Genomic DNA, 22,630 nt, shown 5'->3' with positions numbered 1-22,630 from the left:
TGTAGTTTGTTATTTATTTACGATTTTCTACAATTTTCCGTTATTCGCGACGATGAGGCTAAAAATAAATGGAAGAACGAACACAAATGGACAGAATGGCTTGCATTGGAGTCGAGCCCAGAATGTGCAGAGAATTTTTTTTTAATAACGTTTTTCAGCCTTAAGTTTACACATTTTTTTTTTTACAACTACAGAGCAATATTATACAGACCTGTCAAGTCTAAAATTGACATTTTCTTATTTATTTCTGTATATATAATCTAAGGTTTGAGTGGGTATGGTACTTACATAGGATGACCCGGGGTAATTATTGGACAGAAAATCGGGGTAAATATTGGACAGGGACCAAAATGTATGTTGTAACCAACCAACATTTGTTCATTGCGTATCCAGCAATGCTCTGATTAATTATTGGGATGAGATTACGGTAAAATTTTCGTATCCCCAAAACGTATTTCTTCAATTTTACAGGAGAAAGTACTTACCGAAATGGGTTTATTTATACTTTAGGAAGGTCTTGGAAGTTTGTTTTCACCTCGTTGAAATTTTTTTGCCAGTAAATCATGTAATTTTCGACATTAATGTCACTCCAATGCACGAAAGCTGTTCCCTTGATGTCCGTCTACTACGTGAACCAAATATTTGCGAGCGTTTCATGACGTAACAACAACTCAGTGTTTCCAAATACGCGTTTTTGTAACTGTGTAACAGTTCTAGAACGTAAATAAACGTGAGTTACTGTTCATCATTTCTGATTACGAACTTGCGACAACATGACGTGCACAGGATCAGTGGCGTGCTCAATGTGAGGTTGATGGGGGCTATAACCCCCCCTTTCGCCCAGTATCTCTAAGGCTATTTATGAATGGTTCGTGGGCTATTTATGTATGGTTCGTGGGGCTATCCGTGAATGGTTCGTGGGGCTATCTGTGAATGGTTCATGGGGCTATCCGTGAATGGTTCGTGGGGCTATCCATGAATGGTTCGTGGGGCTATCCGTGAATGGTTTGTGGGGCTATTTATGAATGGTTCGTGGGGCTATCCGTGAATGGTTCGTGGGGCTATCCGTGAATCGTTCGTGGGGCTATCCGAGAATGGTGTGTAGGGCTACGAATATTTTTTTCGAAACCAATTTTTAACTATTGAAACCTTTGCGTGGCCCTACTAACCTATCCACGCGCCAATGGTTCGTGGGGCTAGCGCCAATGGTTTGTGGGGCTAGCGCCAATGGTTCGTGGGGCTATCTTTTTCACTATTGAAACCTTTGCGTGGCCCTACTAACCTATCCACGTGCCAGTGGTTTGTGGGGCTAGCGCCAATGGTTCGTGGGGCTAGCGCCAATGGTTCGTGGGGCTATATTTTTAACTATTGAAACCTTTGCGTGGCCCTACTAACCTATCCACGTGCCAATGGTTCGTGGGGCTAGCGCCAATGGTTCGTGGGGCTAGCGCCAATGATTCGTGGGGCTATCTTTTTTACTATTGAAACCTTTGTGTGGCCCTACTAACCTATCCACGCGCCAGTGGTTTGTGGGGCTAGCGCCAATGGTTCGTGGGGCTATATTTTTAACTATTGAAACCTTTGCGTGGCCCTACTAACCTATCCACGTGCCAATGGTTCGTGGGGCTAGCGCCAATGATTCGTGGGGCTATCTTTTTTACTATTGAAACCTTTGCGTGGCCCTACTAACCTATCCACGTGCCAATGGTTCGTGGGGCTATATTTTTAACTATTGAAACCTTTGTGTGGCCCTACTAACCTATCCACGCGCCAATGGTTCATGGGGCTAGCGCCAATGGTTCGTGGGGCTATCTTTTTCACTATTGAAACCTTTGTGTGGCCCTACTAACCTATCCACGCGCCAATGGTTCATGGGGCTAGCGCCAATGGTTCGTGGGGCTATCTTTTTCACTATTGAAACCTTTGCGTGGCCCTACTAACCTATCCACGCGCCAATGGTTTCAGTTACTTTGTTTTATTTCAATCACTTATCGCACAACAATCTTGCTACCTTGCGTTCTGACATCAGCAGACTGAAGTTTATTTTTAGGCTAAAGGCCTATGTTGTTATCCATATCATTAAAATTTCAGTAACCACCAAACGTCTCTAATTCCTTATTTTCGTATTTTCCACATTCATACTTACGTATTCTCCATACTAGTACCTCGATATTTTGCTATGAAGAAGGTCGCAACACTGCATAACCACTGATCATGGACTACGCTAGTCAAGATTTCTCCGCCATATCGCGTGTAACGCAAGCAAAAGCGAAGAAAATAAAAATACTCCATATTTCGAAAATTGAGATTATTTGCCTGCAAAAAATGAAACGCGAAATAGAAGAATCCTTACGAATGCAGAATATGTAAGTATCAATGTGAAAAATATGAAAATAAGGGAATTAGAGACGTTTGGTGGTTACCGAAATTTTAATGAGATTACTACCATTTCTCAAAAAATATATCAATAACCCAAAGTACTCGATAAAATTGTTTTATCTTTTTTCAAATGAAACAAAATTGAATATATGTTTGTTTTCCTTTACTTGATCTTGAATTTTGTAATGCCCAGTCTTGGATATGTGTATGAAGGTGGTTTGTGCTGTCTATGTGAAAAATTGTTTGTTTTCGTGTAAAAAGCATAATGGCGTCTTGAACTATGTTCCACAATACACAATTGGTAAGTACGAACCATGCGAAACACAAAATATCCAATTTTAATGTATCTCCGATATAACGATCTGGCCTTCTTAAAACCGTAGGTTTATGGCTGAAGCAACACAAACCTTCCATGTGCCCCTATCCTGGGCAAGATCAATCCAATCTTTTCCATCCTTACCAATTTCCTTTAGGTCTATCTCAACATTATCCCTCCATATTCGTATTGGCCTTCCTATAATGTATTTACACCCCCCCCCCATACTCTATTGTCTGTATGTTGATCCATGCAAGAATGACCCCTAGCAATCCTCAAACTCGACAAAGCATCCCCCAAGCTAGGAAGTAACACTTGAAGCACATATAAGCACAGGTTTTGTGATTAATTATTGCAATTTTGGTGCAGAATATTACTGGGTTAGGTAAGTGAGGTTTGTTGCTCTTAGCATTATAATTATGCTTGTAGGTGCTTAACGTGCTGCTAATTATACATTTGGTACTTGTTTACTATCCTTCGGACACATTTATTTATTTTTACAGATGAAACTACTTCGTAATAAGTTCCTATAGCATTGTCGAACATCGGGAAGGTGTTTTGTGTGATGTGGGAATGTTTCATAGCTGAAATTCATGTTGTTAGTTGAAAATTAATTCTCCGACGGAGAATAGCTAGCCCCACGAACCATTGGCGCGTGGATAGGTTAGTTCTGTTAGGTTAGGAAACATAGTTAAACTTTGGTGTCGTGTTAGTATCAGGATCTATAAATTGGAAATAATTGCGAACCATTGGCGCTAGCCCCACGAACCATTGGCACGTGGTTAGGTTTGTTCGTCTCAGGTAAGCGAAAAGGCCTATCAGAAAAACGTACTGGTAATGTGAAAAATTGCAATTAATTTAATCAAAACAACGTTGATACACCTTCAGGAATGTTCCGCGAAGCAGATACGTAAGTACGAACGTCAAAAATTGACTAAACGAAAAAATTAGAGGTGTCCGAAGGATAGTAAATTTTTACCGTGGAACTTAAAGTTCTGATTTTTTAGAGGCTCAGAACCACACATTACATCAGATTCTAACTGCCTAACCTATCCACATGTAATTTCCTTGCTGAATGTTTTTAGAGAACAAACCATAAAATCTAACTGCCTACCCTAAAAACAGGAAAATAAAAGTTTATGAAAGTAGTTTCCACCCGTTACCTATTCACTGATAAGTGAGAAAAACGTTTCTTGTTGCATAAATGTTGAAGTGGAGTGCAAAATGTAAGAGAGGGTATATTGTAACGGTTCTACCTTTACCGTGAACCTACTGTCTGCCTTAAATCTTTGAATAACGTATTTGTCAGTATGCAATTGTTAATCATAAATACATATACAAGTATGTAAATACTATGCATGAGCTCCGTTTAAAATGGAAATTACTAAGACGGGGAAAGATTGGTTTAGACTTGGTGTAAAATTTGACCAATTGGGTAAAGGATACATATGTGTTTCTAAAGGTGTGTTCATTGATACAGGTGTGTGTATATTTTAAGTACATTTTGTTATGAGAGGAAATGTCATCCGTGCACTTAGACACTGTTCAGTTCATAAATGTAGAAAAAAAGTAGGTGGAAAACAGAATATATTAACATAATCAGCAGATTCTTTTAAAGTACTCTCATGAACAACATATTGTTGAACTGTGTGTGTCTGACAAATACACAGTTGTAAAAGTGATTTGATTTCAGCTGAGACTTTGTCATATCACAAATACTCTTGCTGGTTTTATTTAATCCATTCTGCAATATGGACATATATTATGCCGCCTGATGACCTGCCCCACTGTAGTATGGACATTCACGTACGTCTGGAACTTTTTGCCAAATCAGTGCTGAAGTAATGTGGCGTTCAGCTTTGACTTTATTTCTAAGTGTTCTGACATCTGTCAGCCACACTTCGGAACATAATTCTCCATTTAATTTTGTTTTGAACGGCTCCTATTCTCTTTTTTATCTATATCCTCTCCTGGTATCTCTGGAGGAAACAAACGAAAACAAGTTGCTGCGCAGGTAGTGATGCGAGACAGCTCTACTAATGAGCAGGTGAGAAGAAACAGTATTGTATTTGAGGGAGGGGGGGCAACTGCATTTGCCAGCCTTCGCTCTGCTCACTCGATTTCCCTCCCTTGTCTGCCAGTATGCATGGCCTTGCTCCAGTTACTTTAATGGGTTCATGGTTTGCTGATAACCCCACTTGCTGATGTGGCAATCAGAGCACCTTTTGAGAGACAAGTTTCTATTGTACCATTCTGATGCTCTCATTGCACAGTCTCAATTTTCTACACTTCTATAAGCATGCATTATGAAAAAGCTTACAAATTCAATCCAATATGCTTTAGTATGTGGGCACACCCATTGTTACTTCTGTGATTGTCAAATTTTCACTTATATTCTAAAATTTACTACTTGAATACTCTAAAACTTAAAAAAAAATCTAAAGTATTTATTGGTAATAGTACAGAAACAGAACATTCACGTTTTGCCACATACCTTCACCTAATTCTTCACATCGTCACCTTGGACATTGAGATATTTGTCACACCTTGACATCTGTTGAGCTATTCCCTCCTCGTACTATGTGCCCACCTTGAAATTCAGCTGGTCCGTCACAGCATCCTGTAGGTCCACATCGAATGCAAAGTGTTTACAACCAATGTGCTCCTTCATCTTTGGATAAATGCAAAAGTCTGAAGGTACCAGGTTGAGACTGAGGCCCAATGGAATTCATCATGCAGCAAGGTCTCTGCCTTGCAGACATGCATCATCATGGATCAGAATAATGAGAGGTGAGAGCTGTTCTGAATAACCCCACGAAGGGTAGCGTAGTAGGCATAACTTTTATGGTTGTCTTGCAAGACATGAAATCAACTAGAAAACAGATTCCATTAGTTTTTGGGATGATGCAGTTTGTTTGAATTTGTGTGGCTTTTGTGGTGACTGAGCATGACACCACTCCTGTTATTGTCGTTTCCTTGCAATTGTTTGTGAAATTCATTTTTCATTCCTTGTAATGATTTGGTTGGAGAATGCATTGCCATCCTGTTTGTAACACTCCAAGAATGTCACTCAGCATGCAGCTTTGTGGCCTTCTGTAATCATCCTTGGTAGGTACCCACCTTGCAGAGAGTTGGCAGTACTGAAGATATTCTTCGACAATTTCGTACACAACTGTATGCAACACTTCCGGACATTGTTCATGAACCTGCATTCTTTGGCTCGTAAAGCATATAATTTAATGTACAGCCAAATGTTTTTTTGTGCAACGATCCAATGTCATTGCAAATTGTTGGACCAGAGTGCACGGACAGTTCTGTGTTGTAACGATTTCAAGGCATGTTCAAATCAAACCGAGACTTTTGATTTTTCAGAATAACGGAGCAACATGGACACGTAGAAAAAACTTTTATTTCTTTATGTAATCCTCCTCTGTACTAATGCACTTATAACCACTTTGCACTAGTGCTTGGATACCAGCAGCATAGCAATATTATTGATTGCATTTTAGCCATGATCAGAGAGCTTTCTTCACCTCCTTGTCACTTTCGAAATTTTGGTCTCCAAAGAACTTCTTTAAGGTTTGACTGGGCCCTCTACTTTCGAAAAACTGCTATGATATTTCAAAATTTTAAAAATTAAGTGTCTTTAGAATTCCTTCCAGTATGTCCACGTGAATCTTCATGTGGTTTGTTATCGCTGTTGTCTAGATTTTATCAATAGTTCAATAGACTTACGTAACCATAAAACTATTGAGGATATATACTCAACAGGAACAGCAAATCACGTGAAGAACTACGTGAATGCTCTAGAAGGAATTCTAAACACATGCAATTTTTCATTTAGGAATATTGTAACTGTTTTTCAAAAGGAATGGAGAATTCGAAAACAGCTGCGCTGGCATCGTCCAAATGTCCAACCAAATCGTAAGGGCCCAAGCAGGTGAAAATCAATTGGAGCAAGGACCCTACTGTAATGGAAGTGTGGCAATATCTAGTGGGAAGCAGGTGGGCATGCATTGTCTTGCAGAAACAGATTCCCTTTTCTGATCAAACCAGTCCATTTTTTCTTGAGAGTATTATGCACATCTTTGGGAATCTGACAGTAGTAAACACTGTTAATTGTTGCACCACTGGCCAAAAAATCCACGAATGATGCCACTTTTGTTTCAAAATATACTGGCCATCACTTTGCCTTCTGATGCAATGGACTTTTCCACTTTTAAATTAAAAAAAAAAAGAATATTTTTAAAATCTATACCATCGACAAATGAGTGCTCCAATTTACCACTTGTATATGTGTTCATTTTTAGGTAAAAATTGTCTCCCCAATTTTCAAGTCAAGCGTTGCGCTCAAAACACACATGTACCATTGTGACATCATTGTTCAGTTTGTCTGTAGTTTGTGTTGGCTGCATTTGCCATTTAGTATCAGTACATGTCTATATTTGATGTGAGATAGTAGTTCATTTCAAGAATGAATGATGCGAGATTTTCAAGCAATGTAAGAGGCGTGGTTTCACCATCTCAAATAAAGGCATCTCATGTGAAATGCTTAGCAAAGAAAAGGTAAGGTAAGGAGAGGACTGATTCCAGAGGGCAAGGAACCAGCCAGACCCTGCAGATCATTTGGAAGATGAAACAAGATGCTGCCCTGGCACATTGCAACACGTGCCATGAACAGCCAAAAGTTGTATGAACGCCACCTGACTGGTGAAAAGTGGATATTGGTTGTCACATTAGGTGCGGCATATGTGTATCTAAGTAACTGCAGTAAACTCTGGGCAATATATTACCAACTATGGGGTGAAAAGGGTTTTCAAGATGGTATCGGGAGATGATAGGAAGTTTCCCCAAGGGTTTCATGGTCATTGTAGGATACAGCAATTTGGCCTATTTTGAGACTCACGTCGTGACCCCAATTTTTTGCACAGAAATCCCAGCTCTCTATGGTGCAGATTCAACTAAGGTTTTGTTGCATCAGGATAAGGCTTCAAGCTATACGTCTGCCTCAACCTGCCAGTTCTTGGAGGATATGGAGAGAGAACCAGGAATACATTACATCCCTTACAGCGACATCCCTGTTAAATCACCTGATGCACCGCCAATGGATTTCTGTGGGTTATTGAAAAGGGCTCTTGGACGCAGACGACTGGAAACCGTGGACGGTCTCTGGAAAGCATGCCAGGAGAAATGGACTGGATATCACTGTACTTCGCACCAGCTTGCTGCAGTGGAAACTGTGATGCAGAGCGATAACTCGCGCTTGTTGCCACTACATCGAACATCACCGCTGGCAGAGGCATGGTTTTTCCATCAGTTACAGCTGTTTGAATTTGTTACTATAGCTTACAAACAACCCTCTGTGCAGTAAAAGCAAATTTGCAAACTTTGATTACCCCAAGGGAATTGAATTTTCCAAGGTTTCATTCAAATGGAATTTGTGAAATGTTTTGTGATTAGATGCTTGATTATCTCAGGAAGTTAAGCACATCAGTCTGAAGAGTTCAAGTTATCGTAAATCATACCTTATTTCTATGTGCACCATAATGTCATAAATGTAGGCACCAATTTCTCGTGATTTCTGAGGGTGACCAAAGTGAATACTGATATCCTAAGATTTAAACTGGTTTATGATTATTATTTTATTCCTGTAGTGTAATTAAGTATTGCAGAAATTCGTTTTTATTTGCTGTGCAAATTGTCGAGAAATATTTTGTTCTAGATTCTTTTATGATAATTATCACAAAAAAATATAAATAAAAGCATTGATTGTGAATAGTATTCTTGTGTTTTGTTTGTTAAACATAAAAAAAGTACACTTTTTGCTACACATAATATTTTGTCGAAAATAGAATATAGATAATTTAATATGCAAATGTTCGTAAAATGATGAAAAAAGTAAAAAGAAGACCTTCAAAAATAAGTATTTGCCCCCGCCCCCAAATAAATAAAATTTTATTTCATATTTATTTCAATAAATTATTAAATAAAATATAATAAACAGTTGCTTGAGTTCATAAAGAAAAGCCAGAGCAACAAAACTGGAATCAAACCCAGATCCTTTGACACGTGAAACTGACACTTTACCCCATTGGTAGTAGGACAATATATTCGGCTAGTTATGCGTGCATGGTAAACTTCAAAACCTGAAGTGCTTTTTCTCTGAAATTTCTGACTATTATTTCTCTTGTAATCTACGGTTGTTACAAGCATAAAAACACAGTTTTTGTTTTGCTACCCTGAAATGTCACAACATAAACTGTGTCTTTATGGTTCTAACAACTGTAGACTACAAGAGAAATAATTCTACAATGCAAGCAATGCGTACATACAAAAAAAAAAAAAATCTGACTAGTGTGCGCTAATACCCTTGCATATCAATACCTATAGGGTACCACTACCTGAAGTCCTGTCTCAAGCCATGCACTCTCCTTGTTAATGAATCTTTGGTCTCTGGTTAGATTTCCGGCAGAGCCACATTGCACAGTGGTTCGGATTCTGTGTCCAGGTCATGTTTTGCAGCTTGTAATTCATACACTATGTCAGGGCACATTAAACCAAAGCCAAAATCTGCCTCTGTTAATTGCAAAATGAGATGTAATAATTATTAGATGAAATAGATGAAAGAAAAAAAACATATCGAGTTACCCAAGATGAGTTAAAATAAAGAATTGCAGTGTGTAATGATGGCTGTGTTGAATTTCTCTTTCTCATGAAGTGTTAACATGCAAAATATTTTCATTATGCATTATTCCTTACAAGCAATAATATTGACCTTTTCTCTACTTGATAAAATAAGAAGAAAGTGGCAACAAATATCCCCCCCCCCCCTTCCCTGTTTCACTTCACAATTACTGTATAATGTTATTTAATGTCAAATTTCTACTCTTTTGCTAGCTTCCCGTGGTGGAGTGGTTAGTCCCGTATCGTGGCCATGTAGTCTAAGGCATCAGGCTTTGGGCTCTATCTGTGGGATGTGCACAGGTTCGAGTCTCCTAGGGAAACGTAGCAACTTTTCTCTGATATTTCGGCCTGTGTATGGGACCGATGGTCACCCACCATCGTGAGGAAATTGGGGAGCTACGAATGAGTAGTGTAACCCGGCCATGGAAACCTACAACATCGACTAGGGGTCGTCACCCCATAACTGGTTCACGATCTCCCATCTCAGCAGGTCGAAGTGAGGCTGGCAGTCGATAGGCAGGCCCTGGCCTTCGTGGGCTGTTGCACCACAGGTTATATGGTGAAGTGGTTAGCATGCACACTACATGTTTTTGAGGTTACGTCAATTGCACATTTAGTTCTGATGATATAATTGTGGTATAAAGTGAATTCAAACATGAGATAGGCTAATCAGGATTGGACATACAGTTTATTGATCTAATTGTTGTTTTAAGTTCACTTTATCCGCAGATAGGCTAATTGAGAATGGACCTACAGTTTAAAGTTTCATCCGAACCACTATGTGCCTCTCTTCCTGGTATGGAATCTGGGACCCTTTTTTGGTTACAGAGTGCCACTGCACCGAGTTTCTTTTGCAAATAAAGTAACTGGTGATTGAAAATCTTATAAAATTTTCACGGCACTCTTACGATGGATCTCAATGGTCATCTGGATCAAACTGTCCATCTATTGAGCCACTTTACCCCAGAATTTCCAGGAATAACTGTCATATCTGCTCTTCTTCCCTTCTGTCCATCTTATTACACCAACTGTTCAGATATTGCTCAAATATCACAGTTTAATAGAAATCACAAATAAACAAAAAAGGCACTCTTTATTAGTTGCACATGGAATGGCACACCGATACACTGTTAGTCGTGCAAGGACTCTGAGACCAAGGCTTCAACGAACCTCCTCTTGTGGCTCAAAGATCTGACTGTCACTGAAAACAAAATCGTGGGTTAATGAGGAAGGTCATAAACTTCGCTAGACAGTTTTGTTGACAAAACATGGTAAGGTATGGTGAAGTTCCCCGTGCATATAGCACCATGGCATGAAGGCACATTCTTGGTCTTTGCCATTTTGGAGGTTTTGTGATCAGCACCACTCTCTTGACCCCAGGTACCTATTGATTTGAGTCTGGGTGAGCCCCAGACCCACTTTTTTGTGGGGACAAGGCTGGAAAAATTTTGACAAATCGCTCACCCAGTGGATTGAACCCGGGTGGCAGTCAGATGCCCTACCGGCTAGGCCACCACGTAACTTTTATATCCAAAAACAGAAAAGTCATGAAAAGTAACTATTTTTCATGAATCAATTTAATAGTAGATATTCTACATAAAAATATGCTCATAGGTTTTTACTTTATTTTTGAAAATATTCAATAAATGTTCCCTTAAATAAAATTGTTGGGATTTGCTAAAAGTGGCAGAAAATTGATGTAAAATAGACTTAATCGATCTTGAATAGCAAGTGTAGTATAACACTTAAATTTGCCTGTTAGCATGTTAAAGCAGCACATAATGGCCTGGAAAATCAAGAGCCTACCTCACAATCGAAGTGACTACAGAGACAAGGGCTGTTTTTTCTTTTAATTTAAAAGGGGTCAACAGAAATGGCTGAGGGATGGAGAATATCAAATATATCACAAATTTTCACATGAAAGTTAAATGAAAAACTTATGTTTTATAATAAAATATATTTCTGCCTTGGTCAGCATATTGAGTTTTTCATATCATGGAAACAAGGCTTAATGGTGTTATAAATGTTAAGCTTAGCAGAGTTTGGAGGACTAGAGGACAACTGAAACCATTGTTAATTCATCCAACATTTGGATCCATTTCAGTATTGAATTGATAATAACTCACAGGGAAAAACAGAACCTGCAGACTCAAAGCTTCATTTGGACACTTCCTGGCTGGTGATAGTGGATCAGTTTACTCCGACTGCCACTTCAGTTTAATGAAATGAAATCTCAGAATTTTCTCCTCCCAGCGAATGTTATCAAATATTGAAGAAGATTTGATTATATATAAATTACTGTTTGCTATGAGTTTAATACTAAAACTTTGGAAATATGCTTCAATATTTGTGTTGTTTCTGATTGTTTCAGTTCTCAACAAGATGACCACGATTGGAGCCTTTGAAAAGTCAAAGAAGCGAACCAGTGAAGCTGACGAAAGTGCATCTAAGCGTAGAAGACCAGAGATACGAGGAACGTCATCATCTGAATTTCTTGACTGCCAGGTAAGGGTATTTTATTTTTTAAGTGGTATCTCTCCATGAATGTTACGGGTGTAAACTCTTTGAGTTGAAAATGGTTTATTTGGAGGATTGTTCTATGTAGATTGAAATGGGCATGCACGCATTACAATTGGCTTCTAATATCAAGTGTTAATTTTCAAGTATGAATACATGTACCATAGTTTTCTTCTTTTTTGGAAAACATAATGTTATACATCATGTCTAAAACACAAGTATGTTGAATTTTCAAGGTATTTTTCATTCTTTAAGCGCAAAATGTGTTGACATTCGCGAAAAGGAACACAATTTACATTTTATGTCAAATTCACGTTTATCATGATTTTGAATGCATGAGAAATGTATTCAGAACATGTCACAGTACATACATAAACACTTTTTTTTCCAAGCAAATAATATTTTTTGGTGTTATTGTGTTTGCAAAAACAAAAGAAAAAATAGAAAAAGATGTGAGGTCCCTACTAATAGTGGTTTTCTGGGCAGTTAATTGAGTCAAAAATTCCTTTTGCAGGAACTTAGTTAACGGTTCTTTTCTCCTGGGTAGGAGGATATCTTATTCATATTTCAGAAAAGAAAATTATGACTTGTGCATTATGTGCGAAGCACTACATCCTGGGACCAGTTGTACATCACAGTTTTGATCTGCAAGACTGCAAGTTTTTTTATTTCACTCGTGTACTTTACCTCAAAATTTTAGCCTCTTGGATTAAATTGAAACAACTCAAAATATTTACCTTTGTACAAGGGGTCTAAGGTGTGATCATTTGTGAAGACACCAAAATGTCTCTCTTCCACATAGTACACCCTGGACTGAATTTTGCACACTAGCAAGGCTCTGTCGTCTGGACTCGCAACCAGTTCAATCCTCTGTGGGGCTTTTGTCCTATTCTGTCCATTTGAGTTTGTGTTTATCCCTTTATCCGCTTCATCTAGCAAAAGTGGCAGAACAGGAAAGTAAATTAAAACAAAAGAATCGATCAAAACCATGTGCAGCAGAAACTGAGAAACCTCTCACCACCAAAGTTCTTTGATTTAAGTCCCTACCTGAGCATGGGTATTCTTTATGAACGTTCCTTCATCACTCTAATCATCACCCGTCCCTATTGTCGCGATTGGCTATAAGTGACAGAAAGGAAGAAAGTATGATGATTAAAATACAAACTCAGAAGCAGATAGTGAAGGTTCAATGAAGGTTCTGTGTTTGAATTTCCACTTTGGGTAGCAGTGTTTCTTTGTCTTTTTTTGTTTGTTTTTTATATCACTTTTCTGACACTATGTTCATCACAATGACGAAGATAAATGATGTGATACATGATGGATTGTTTATTTTACTTTGTCTTTGTGCCACTTTTGGTTAATTGAGAAGATGGGGATGAGGGATGATATGATGAAACTGATGAATGGACACTCACAAACTGGGATTTGGACCCAGGACCCTTAGCGTCAAAGCACAATGTGCTAACCACGATGCGATACATGAGATGACGGGAGTGGGATAAGCACAATACAGAAGGTTGTTCGGGATCTCTGGTGACGATTTTGAAAGCCGCTGGCGGCGCTGTTATCAATGTCAGTCTGTCCAAACGGTGCATGCTTAGTCACGTCAGTACCGAGAACGCGTGTGCAGAGTTTTGTGCCATTTACCTACAACGATGCCGAAGAAAATTGAACCATACTGGGAGGGCTACATAACAGCCCTTTCCGATGCTAAATATAGCTATTCGGCAATCAAAGGAATGAGTAAGAACCGTGGTTTTGTGATATCGAAGAAGAAGAACGGGATCGGTGCGGTATTGAACAAAAAGGCAAAGGCCGACTGGGCCTAATTCCACAGGGGAAGTAACAGGCAAATACACGAGCAGCTACGAGTTGTACACCGGACATAGTGAGAAAACTGAAGGCCCTTGTGTCAGGTGGTAATCCTGCCCCCCAAAGGAGTATCGCACGTAAGTTGGGAATGTCTGTGTCAACAGTGAACACCATAATCAAGAAGGATCTGCAACTAGAAATGCGGCATAAGCGACGAGTTCACAAGCTGTTACCTCGTCACATTGCGGAACGTCGCACGAACACTAGAAAGCTCTATGAAACCTATCTTGCAGGGGAGAGATGGAAAAATGTGGTGACATTAGACGAAGCATATGTCTACCTTAGTGACTGTCACAAACCCCGCACGATTTACTACCGCCCTCGCGACAAAACAATTATCAAACATTGTATCGAGAATGCCAGGAAAGTTTTCCAAGGGGTTTCATGATCATCGCTGGATACTGCTATAATGGCAAGCTAGCAATTCGCCGTGTAGCTAATAATGTAAAGGTGAACTCCACGTACTATCAGGATGAGGTTTTAACACCCATTTATTACATAGATATCCCGGCACTGTATGGGGGGGGGGGCAAAAACCAGGTCTGGGTGCACCAAGATAAAGCATCCAGCCATACCTCCCGTTCGACTCGTCTGTTCCGGTCAAGGTGCTAGATGGGTCTCCCATGTACTTCTGTGCATTTGGACTCCTAAAACGGGCCTTAGGAAAGAGACGTCCACGCACTCTCAATGGCCTCTGGAAATCCTGTCAGGAGGAGTGGGAAAAGTTGGAAATTTACGTTGTCGGGCTATAGAGCGGAATGCTGGTTTTCCAATTGAGCATGATCGTTGGTGGCGACATGGGTTTTCATGAACTTATCACCCTTCCAATCTTGTCCTCAGAGATCCCGAACGACCTTCTGTACATCCATATTTTCTTACCTTACGATTTGGCACATGCAAGAGATGTACTATGTTGAAATTTTAGAGAAAAGTGCAGACTCGACCTGTGGCATCAGTATCAGAAAGTTGTGTTGGATTTTATTTAGCAATGCTGGTCGATACTTTTGCAGCATTTTGGTCTTTCACCGGATCCACAAAAATGCCATGCGATATTTTTGCAGGGTCTAATTATCCTCGATGTCCCGCACCATAGTCATGAGTTCTAAGATGCAAGCTGTTGGCTTGGGCTACAGGATGCACACAGGTTTGAGTCTCCCGTAACAAATTTTCTTGTGATTTTGGTATGTGTATGGGACCAATGACCACCCACTAACGTGAGGAAATTGGGGAAATACCACAATGACTGAGGGTTCACTGTGCTGACCACACAGCACTTCGTGACCGGTTGGAAGATCTCCCATCTCTGGTGGGAGTGAGGTTGGCAGTTGGTAGGTCTGGCCCTCATGGAGTGTTATGGGGGAAAAAAATTGAAATTATGCAAAATTTGAAGTTGGGTTTATTTTGCACGTGTTGTCTGCAAAACTGTATTTTGGATTACGTAGCTGGTATTCTTTGTTAATTCTTGAGTATTTTGAAGCAAAACTCTGGTAAATAGATGACAATAGTTTGTGACAGTCTCTGTCACTTTAGTTGGTTCTTAGTGGAAGAGCACATCTTATAATTCCAACTGTAAATAAAGAACACCAAAATCTCCACACACAAGTTATACTACACCAAAAACCAAAATAATGGAGAGTATTTCCTTAGGTGTCAAATATTCCCAGGAAGAACATCCTGGAAGCTGCAAGATAGATATGGGCGAAAAATCATCGCCCTCCACTAATCTCAATGTGCAGCTACTCGATATCCAGAGGTTATAATTTAGTACTTCTGATCTGGCTGCCCGTAGCATATCACGATAACTGGTCGGTAGTGTTTTCGGCCTTGTCAAGTGCCTCTTCCTACGAGTTACGCAAATATGACCCTGCAAAAGATACCAGTTTATAAGGACCAAAATTATCGTAGAAGTTATAGTATTCACAAATTGAGGGTTGGCATTAAATGTTGACAGGATTTCCTTGAAATTACTTTCTTTACCATGAAATTAAAGTACTGAGTGATTTTAGGGGTTTTCTTTTATTCATTAACGTTGATAGATATTATAACAAGAATATCTGATGATAATCATGATTTAACAAAAACAGCACGTTATGAATAATTCTTGAGAATCTTCTACTGTACAAAAGGGTATCTCTCGTTTCAATATATATGGTCTCAGCTATACAACTTATTTCTGACATTTCCCAATTACACATTCCTCACAACTTCAGTATGCATTTATTAATGTAAAAATATTAGTGATAATATTGGGGGGAAATTCTCACATTCACTCCTTCACAACAGTTTAACAATTGCAACAATATAAAAAATAACCGACATTGAGCAATGAACATACAAATATCATACTTTCATGCATTTCTCATTCACTCAGGAAAAGCACCGTGCCTCTGGATGTTCAAGTTCCGTCGTGGTTAATAGACCATGTTAATCGCGATGTGATTCTAAGACTTACATATTCCAAGCAATATATATCAAACAAGGAACATTAATGAAGATTACAACATGCAGTAATTATGACAAAACTAGACAATTCGTAAAGTTGAAATAAAAATTTAAATGCTTCAATGCTGAACACGAAACGTTGAAAGATGCTCCCAACCAACCTTGTTTACAGTTTGCAGCTTGTTTACATGTGCTTGTCGAAACCCTCATCTCATTTAATTGAAAACTTCGGTGGGGTGGCCAGCAGCTTGTTTTTCACTTCGAGCACAATTGCTTCTAACAGTTTCGAATATCCTCCTTCATGGACGTCTGACAATATTCCGATAGTTTGCAACTGTTCTATATTATTACTGGAAACAAGTCTCTTGGAATTTTTAGATGAACGTGCACTTTCTTGAGTTACAATCACATTTTGCTGTTGATTCTGAGAAATATTTACAATTCTTTGCAAAGTATTGTTAAATTTATTTCACCCAAACAATTAGTAATAATGCCTCTTTGTTTTCAGACCTGACAGATTTCCTCCAGATGGATCACTTCCGAGTGCAGTATTTCCAACCTCACAAAAGATTCCCTCTTTCCAATTTCAACATGCAGAATGGCAAATATTATCTACCATTATTCCTTATACTTAAGTTTTCCATTTTGTTCTCTGTTAAAATGTTCTATTGTAGTTTCTGACTTCGTGTTATAAGCATGAATCCATTTCGGAAAAAATATATAAATAAATATATAAATATTTTGGGTGGTCAGGTAACTCTTGGAGAAGTGTATGCCAGTGGCGTATTCTGAAAATTTGACCTGGTTTACCGCAACAATTCTTATTTATTGTATATATTTATTATATATTAATTAGATATGATAGAAATAAAATACAAATGGAGACATGCAAGTAAAATTAAAACAGAAGTCCTACAACTTCAAATTTTCTGACAATTTCTACATATGTGAAATAAAGTTTGTTTTCCAGCAGTAAACCAGTTAACATGGGAGAATACGCCACTGGGGTACACATAATATAATCCATAGCTTTCATTACATATCTGTGTGTGCATGTGGTTTATAGAAGTAGTGTAATATTACGTATGTAGTGTTTCATGTTTCCGCATTGCACATTGGATAGTTTTTTCCAGATTAATTTAAAGGCTCAACTGCCTTCATTCACTAGGGGTATAGAACAGAGATGGTAATGCGTCACTTCTTTGTTCCCGGGCAGTGGTAGTTGCATTTTCTTCCATCTGGCGGTGCTGGTCTTGGTTGCTTGGCTTGTGTTGTCTTCTGTGCTTTCTGCGGGCAGCTAGATCCCACTTAAAACTGTAGATCCAGTCCCAATTAGCCTTGCTGTGCATAAGGTGGACTTAAAACACAAAATAAATTAAATCAATGAATTCTGCAGGCAGTTGTTTTGGTTTCTGCAATCTGGTGACATTTGCAGGTGGTAATTGGGCAGTTGGGCTGTCTGCTGCGTTGTGTTGCTGGGTGTGGTGTGGTTCATGTACTTTAGGTGGGTGAATGGAGGTTAAGCGTGTGGATATTTTTTTTAATTTTTTTTTTATTGAACAGGATACCAGGTTGGATTTGCCTGTCCATTATCAAGGTTCAGTGCTGGTTTCTGTTCGATGATGGCATGTGTTTCTATAATAGTGTTTTCTATGAGGAAAGTGGTTGGGTGAAGTATGGATGGGAGGAGATGGAATGGTTTGTGCGGGGAAAGTGCTGAGAAAGGCCTGATCCTACCACCTCTGTTCTTGATCCATACCCTTAGTGAATGAAGGCAGTGAGCCTTCGAAATTAATCTGGTAAAAGGGGGGGGGGGGAGAAAAAACTATCCGATTTGCAATGTGGAAACACAAAACTTTACATATGTAATACTTAAACCACATTTATGACATCCATCATGAATAGTTGAATATTGCAATTCCTTGTGTAGGCCCACCATTTTATCATAAGCTCTAACATTGCATTAGTGCTTATTTATTGTGTATGTTACTGAATATTGTCTGAACCATCTTAATTCCATTTTTTACAGGTTGCGAGGCCAGGAACAATTACGAAGCTTCATGTTCAGAACTTTATGTGCCACGATTCGCTGGAAATAATGTTCAACCCAAGAATAAACTTCATCATAGGAAGAAACGGCAGTGGTAAAAGTGCCATACTGACAGCAATCGTAGTAGGATTAGGTGGGAAAGCAACTACTACAAACAGAGGTTTATCTTTGAGAGGTAAGTGGCTGTCCCTTAACTCATGGCCGAGCACTGAATGGTGCAGGGTGGAACTGCTAATATGTAGACTAGAGTACTGCATCAGACCACTTTCGCTCGCTCAAACTCATTCGAATCTTCCACACTCAAGCGTTCTACACTCAAACGTACCACCCTCGTAGTGGAATGGTTCACAACATCCCGTATTTCAGAGCCTAATAAGCAGCACTGTCAACTTAAAGCCCATACATGGAAGGAAACCACTTCTATGCAAATACAATTCTAAATAATAATTTTGTATATTATGCAAGACTCAAATACAGCACATATGAAAGTATGCAATATCTACAGACTGAAATTGAAAATGGATCCACATGCTGACAGACCTGCCTAAACAATTACAAGTATCATCACAGTGCAAGAAGTATGTGTACATCATTGTTCACTAACCAAAAATGATAATCATATTCTGCAAAATAATAAAATGCAGTTATAACATTCAATTATAACAATAATCGTAGAAACATAAAATAGTTTTTCTTGTATGTACGCATTGCTTGCATTATAGAATTATTTTCCTGTAGTTTACGGTTATTACAAGCATAAGAAAACAGTATTTCTTTGTGACGTTTCAGGAGAACACACGCTCCTTTCATCAGACATTTATTTTCATTTTGACTAAAGATACAGTTATAACAATGATTAGTAATTTTTTAAACAAAAATAATCCGTTATATAATGGATATTGTCAATGTTACACTGTTGTAATATAGCAACTTAACTGTGAAAAAAGCAGTCTGTTTTATTTTTATTTCAGATTTTTTTAAAATTATGAATCCCAAATATCATCAGGTAATTCAAATTCATCATTGTTTTCACAAAGTCTCTTGATGTTTTCTGTTACATTAAATTTTAAAGATGGTGGCTTACTCCATTTGTGAAAAAGAAAACTCCATATTGGATCTATGTTACCATTTTCATTATTTAATTTATTCCAGTGTTCTTCTGCAATGAACGAAGCTTCCCAGACATTCAACTATGTGTTTCCCGTTAATCTTTTTAATTAAAATGCTTCTCTTGGATGATATGAGTTGACAAACCTGTTCTTGGGTTTAGATTTATAATGTCCAAATCGTGTTCGTGCCATCTTATTGCCATTTTCCATGCTGTTGTCCCACATAATCCTTTGAACATGAACAACTTATATTATATATTCCTGTGGTTTCCACATCTGGTAGAGAGTTTCTCATTTTGAATTCATTAAATGTACATTCCAAACTTCTTGGTGATTTAAAAACAATTTTGAAATTAAAACTTCTAAAAATTTTTGCAATTTTATGTGAGAATCCCTTGTGGAATGGAATGCACACAAATTTCTTTTCAACAGATTTTTCATCTTTGTCTGTATTTCTCTTTTCCTTTAGTTTTCTTGCAACTTGTTTTTTGATTTGGTTTATTCTGTTAGTGTGAAAGCCATTTTCTTTTGCTATATTAAAAAGCCTTTCTTCTTCACTTTTGATCTCCTCATTATTAGAATCTTTGTACTCTCAGGAAAAAAAATTTAAGAATATGTTATCCATTGTTATACGCGAATGTTCTGAATTGGCATGGATGTATTTTTCCCCTGCTAATTTTTTCCTATGGACTGATGTTTGAATTGTTGAGTCAGTTGTCTTAATTTGCAGATCAAGGAAAGAAATTACATTGTTATTCATGGGTTCGCAAGTGAATTTTATGCGACGATGTGATTCATTTAACAATTTAAATACGTCCATGATGGTGTTCTCATTTTTAGCAATAATTAGCACTTCATCTACATATCTGATGTAGAGTTTGATATCCGCACCTATCGCATTAACAATTGGAGATTCTATGTAATGAAGGAAAATGCTGGAGATGATTCCGGATACTGGGTTTCCCATTGATAGACCATTACTTTGTTGATAGATTTTGCCATCAAATATAAAGTAATTGTAATTTGCACATACAGTAAACCATCGAACCATTTCCCATGATTCTACTGGGTTAACCTTCATCTCAATAAGCCATCTGTGTAATGCATCTGTGGCACCTTCTATTGGGACACTAGGATATAAATTTTCAACATCAAAACTTGCAATACGATACTCATTATTCCAAACAATATATTTTAGTTTCTGTTTCACTTCATATGCATTTTTAACACTGAATGGTGTTTGTTGTTTAATTATAGCAAGTCTTTCAACTAAATATTTGGATAGTTTGTATGCAGGATACGACCCATCATTGCAACTTTCACACATCCATTATATAACGGATTATTTTTGTTTAAAAAATTACTAATCATTGTTATAACTGTATCTTTAGTCAAAATGAAAATAAATGTCTGATGAAAGGAGCGTGTGTTCTCCTGAAACGTCACAAAGAAAAACTGTTTTCTTATGCTTGTAATAACCGTAAACTACAGGAAAATAATGAAACATAAAATGTCAACCTAAGCAGTTTAAGCTCATAATCATCCTTTTCATTTTCACATATCTCAATACGATATACCAAACTGCATTTTAATATGGAGATGATGACTATGTTCACTTATTTTTCAATTTCACTTCGTCTTTTACTTCACGATCCATATCTGACGACCAACTACCATAGTCAAATGATGGAAATATATGTACTAATAGGGTTCGAGAGTTCGAATGTATTTCGCTTGTTCGGTCGTTTTTTGCTCGAGTGGAAGAACTATCAAATCTGTGTGCCATCTAGCATTGCCTGTGCAAACTATTTGCCGCTCAAGGGAAAAATGCTCATTGTGGTACTCTAATGTAGACACATGCAGAGGGCTGCATATCTGTCAGAATTGCTTACTATGTAGACACATGCAGAGGGCTGCATATCTGTCAGAATTGCTTACTAGGCCCGCCTGGCTGGTGGGGCAGGCAAGTAAAACTATATACCCGAGTTTTGACCCGTCAAGCATCGAAAGCCCACGGGTAACTGGAAGGCCTTGCAAGATGAAGCTCGCTTATCTTCAGCGAACGCTCATTCCGGATTTGCACAGTCTCCAGATACATGAGTCACGCAGTCACCGTTGCCAACTATTATATTCTAAACTGTTCTAGGAGCACTCAAAATGTTCATCACTTTTATCAATTTGAAATTGCAGGCATTTATTCCTTGGTAGAAAACATTTGTATCACTCAAACCCAGTGGCGGTGATTGGGTTCCAAAACTAAGGGGCCAAAGTGCAAAAGTGGGGGGAGGGGGAGGACAGTTTAATTTCCCTTGATACATGAGGTTAGTTAGCGTGGTGCAAAAGTTTCAAAAAGTCGGAGGGAGGGTCAACTGCACTTTCTCGGCCCCGCCACTAATTACTGCCACTGCTGACACCTGTAAAGGAGTACGAACCAAGTTTCGCAAAAAGTGCCATCGTAAATATTTTGGAACTTTGTGTGACTGGTGGTGGTTCTACATTATACTTTTTTTTGAGGGGGGGGTGCTCCCCTATGGTGCAGTGGTAGTGTCGTCGCCTTGTAATCAAGGGGTACCGGGTTCGATACCCGGTGGAGGCACATGGTGGTTCGGATCTCACTTTAAACTATAGTCCAGTCCCGATTAGCCTTATTGTGCATAAATTGACCAAATAAATGAATCAATCAATCAAACAGATTTTCTCTCTGGTTTAATTTTGCCAATTCAATATCCAAATTAGTTGCTCAAGATCCCTCACCCTTCCCCTGAACACTAAGGCACGATGGTTCATAAAATGGAACATGAAATCAGAATTTGCATTATAAAAGGTTTTTGAATATTGTCATCTCTTTCAACAAATCGTCGTTCGCTCATGTTGATGTAACACCAGTTAGCCTTGTTTCCATGATATGAAAAAATCAATATGCTGACCAACGTAGAAATTTATTTCATTTTAAAACATAAACTAAACGTAAAGTTTCAACCTTCTATCAAAGTTTTCTTCAGACCCTGTACCCAATACAAAAAAAATGTTGTTGCTAGTTTTCTATAGTTCTACTGACCTCATTGATGGTAATACCATGGAAAATATAATTATTGTTAGCTTGTATCTTCATACGGGTGCAAATAGCAGGCAATGCTACTTACACATTCCAACAAACGAACAACGTAAAAATGAAACCGAGAGGAGATTTACGATTTCAAGACCAGAAAAGTGACATAAAATGAACAAGACACACAAACCAATTTGGAGACCTTCGAAACA

The 22,630-nt window shown here is 38.3% G+C and overlaps 1 protein-coding gene across 5 annotated transcripts in view; it reads left to right on the top strand.

Moving 5' to 3' along the window:
* The window catches only part of LOC145987946 (structural maintenance of chromosomes protein 6-like), a 310,654-nt gene that overhangs the window by 143,582 nt on the left and 144,442 nt on the right, over positions 1–22,630 (top strand). For all 5 annotated transcript variants that reach the window (XM_083122784.1, XM_083122783.1, XM_083122782.1 and 2 more), the window contains 2 exons: positions 11,751–11,884; positions 18,240–18,435. In XM_083122784.1, coding sequence (XP_082978910.1) covers positions 11,751–11,884; positions 18,240–18,435 — 330 coding nt within the window. The remainder of the gene's footprint in view (positions 1–11,750; positions 11,885–18,239; positions 18,436–22,630) is intronic.

This window comes from Lepisma saccharinum, chromosome 5, assembly GCF_977018435.1.
Source record: "Lepisma saccharinum chromosome 5, izLepSacc3.1, whole genome shotgun sequence".
Classification (NCBI taxonomy): Eukaryota; Metazoa; Arthropoda; class Insecta; order Zygentoma; family Lepismatidae; genus Lepisma; species Lepisma saccharinum.
This window is presented reverse-complemented; position numbering and strand designations above follow the sequence as displayed.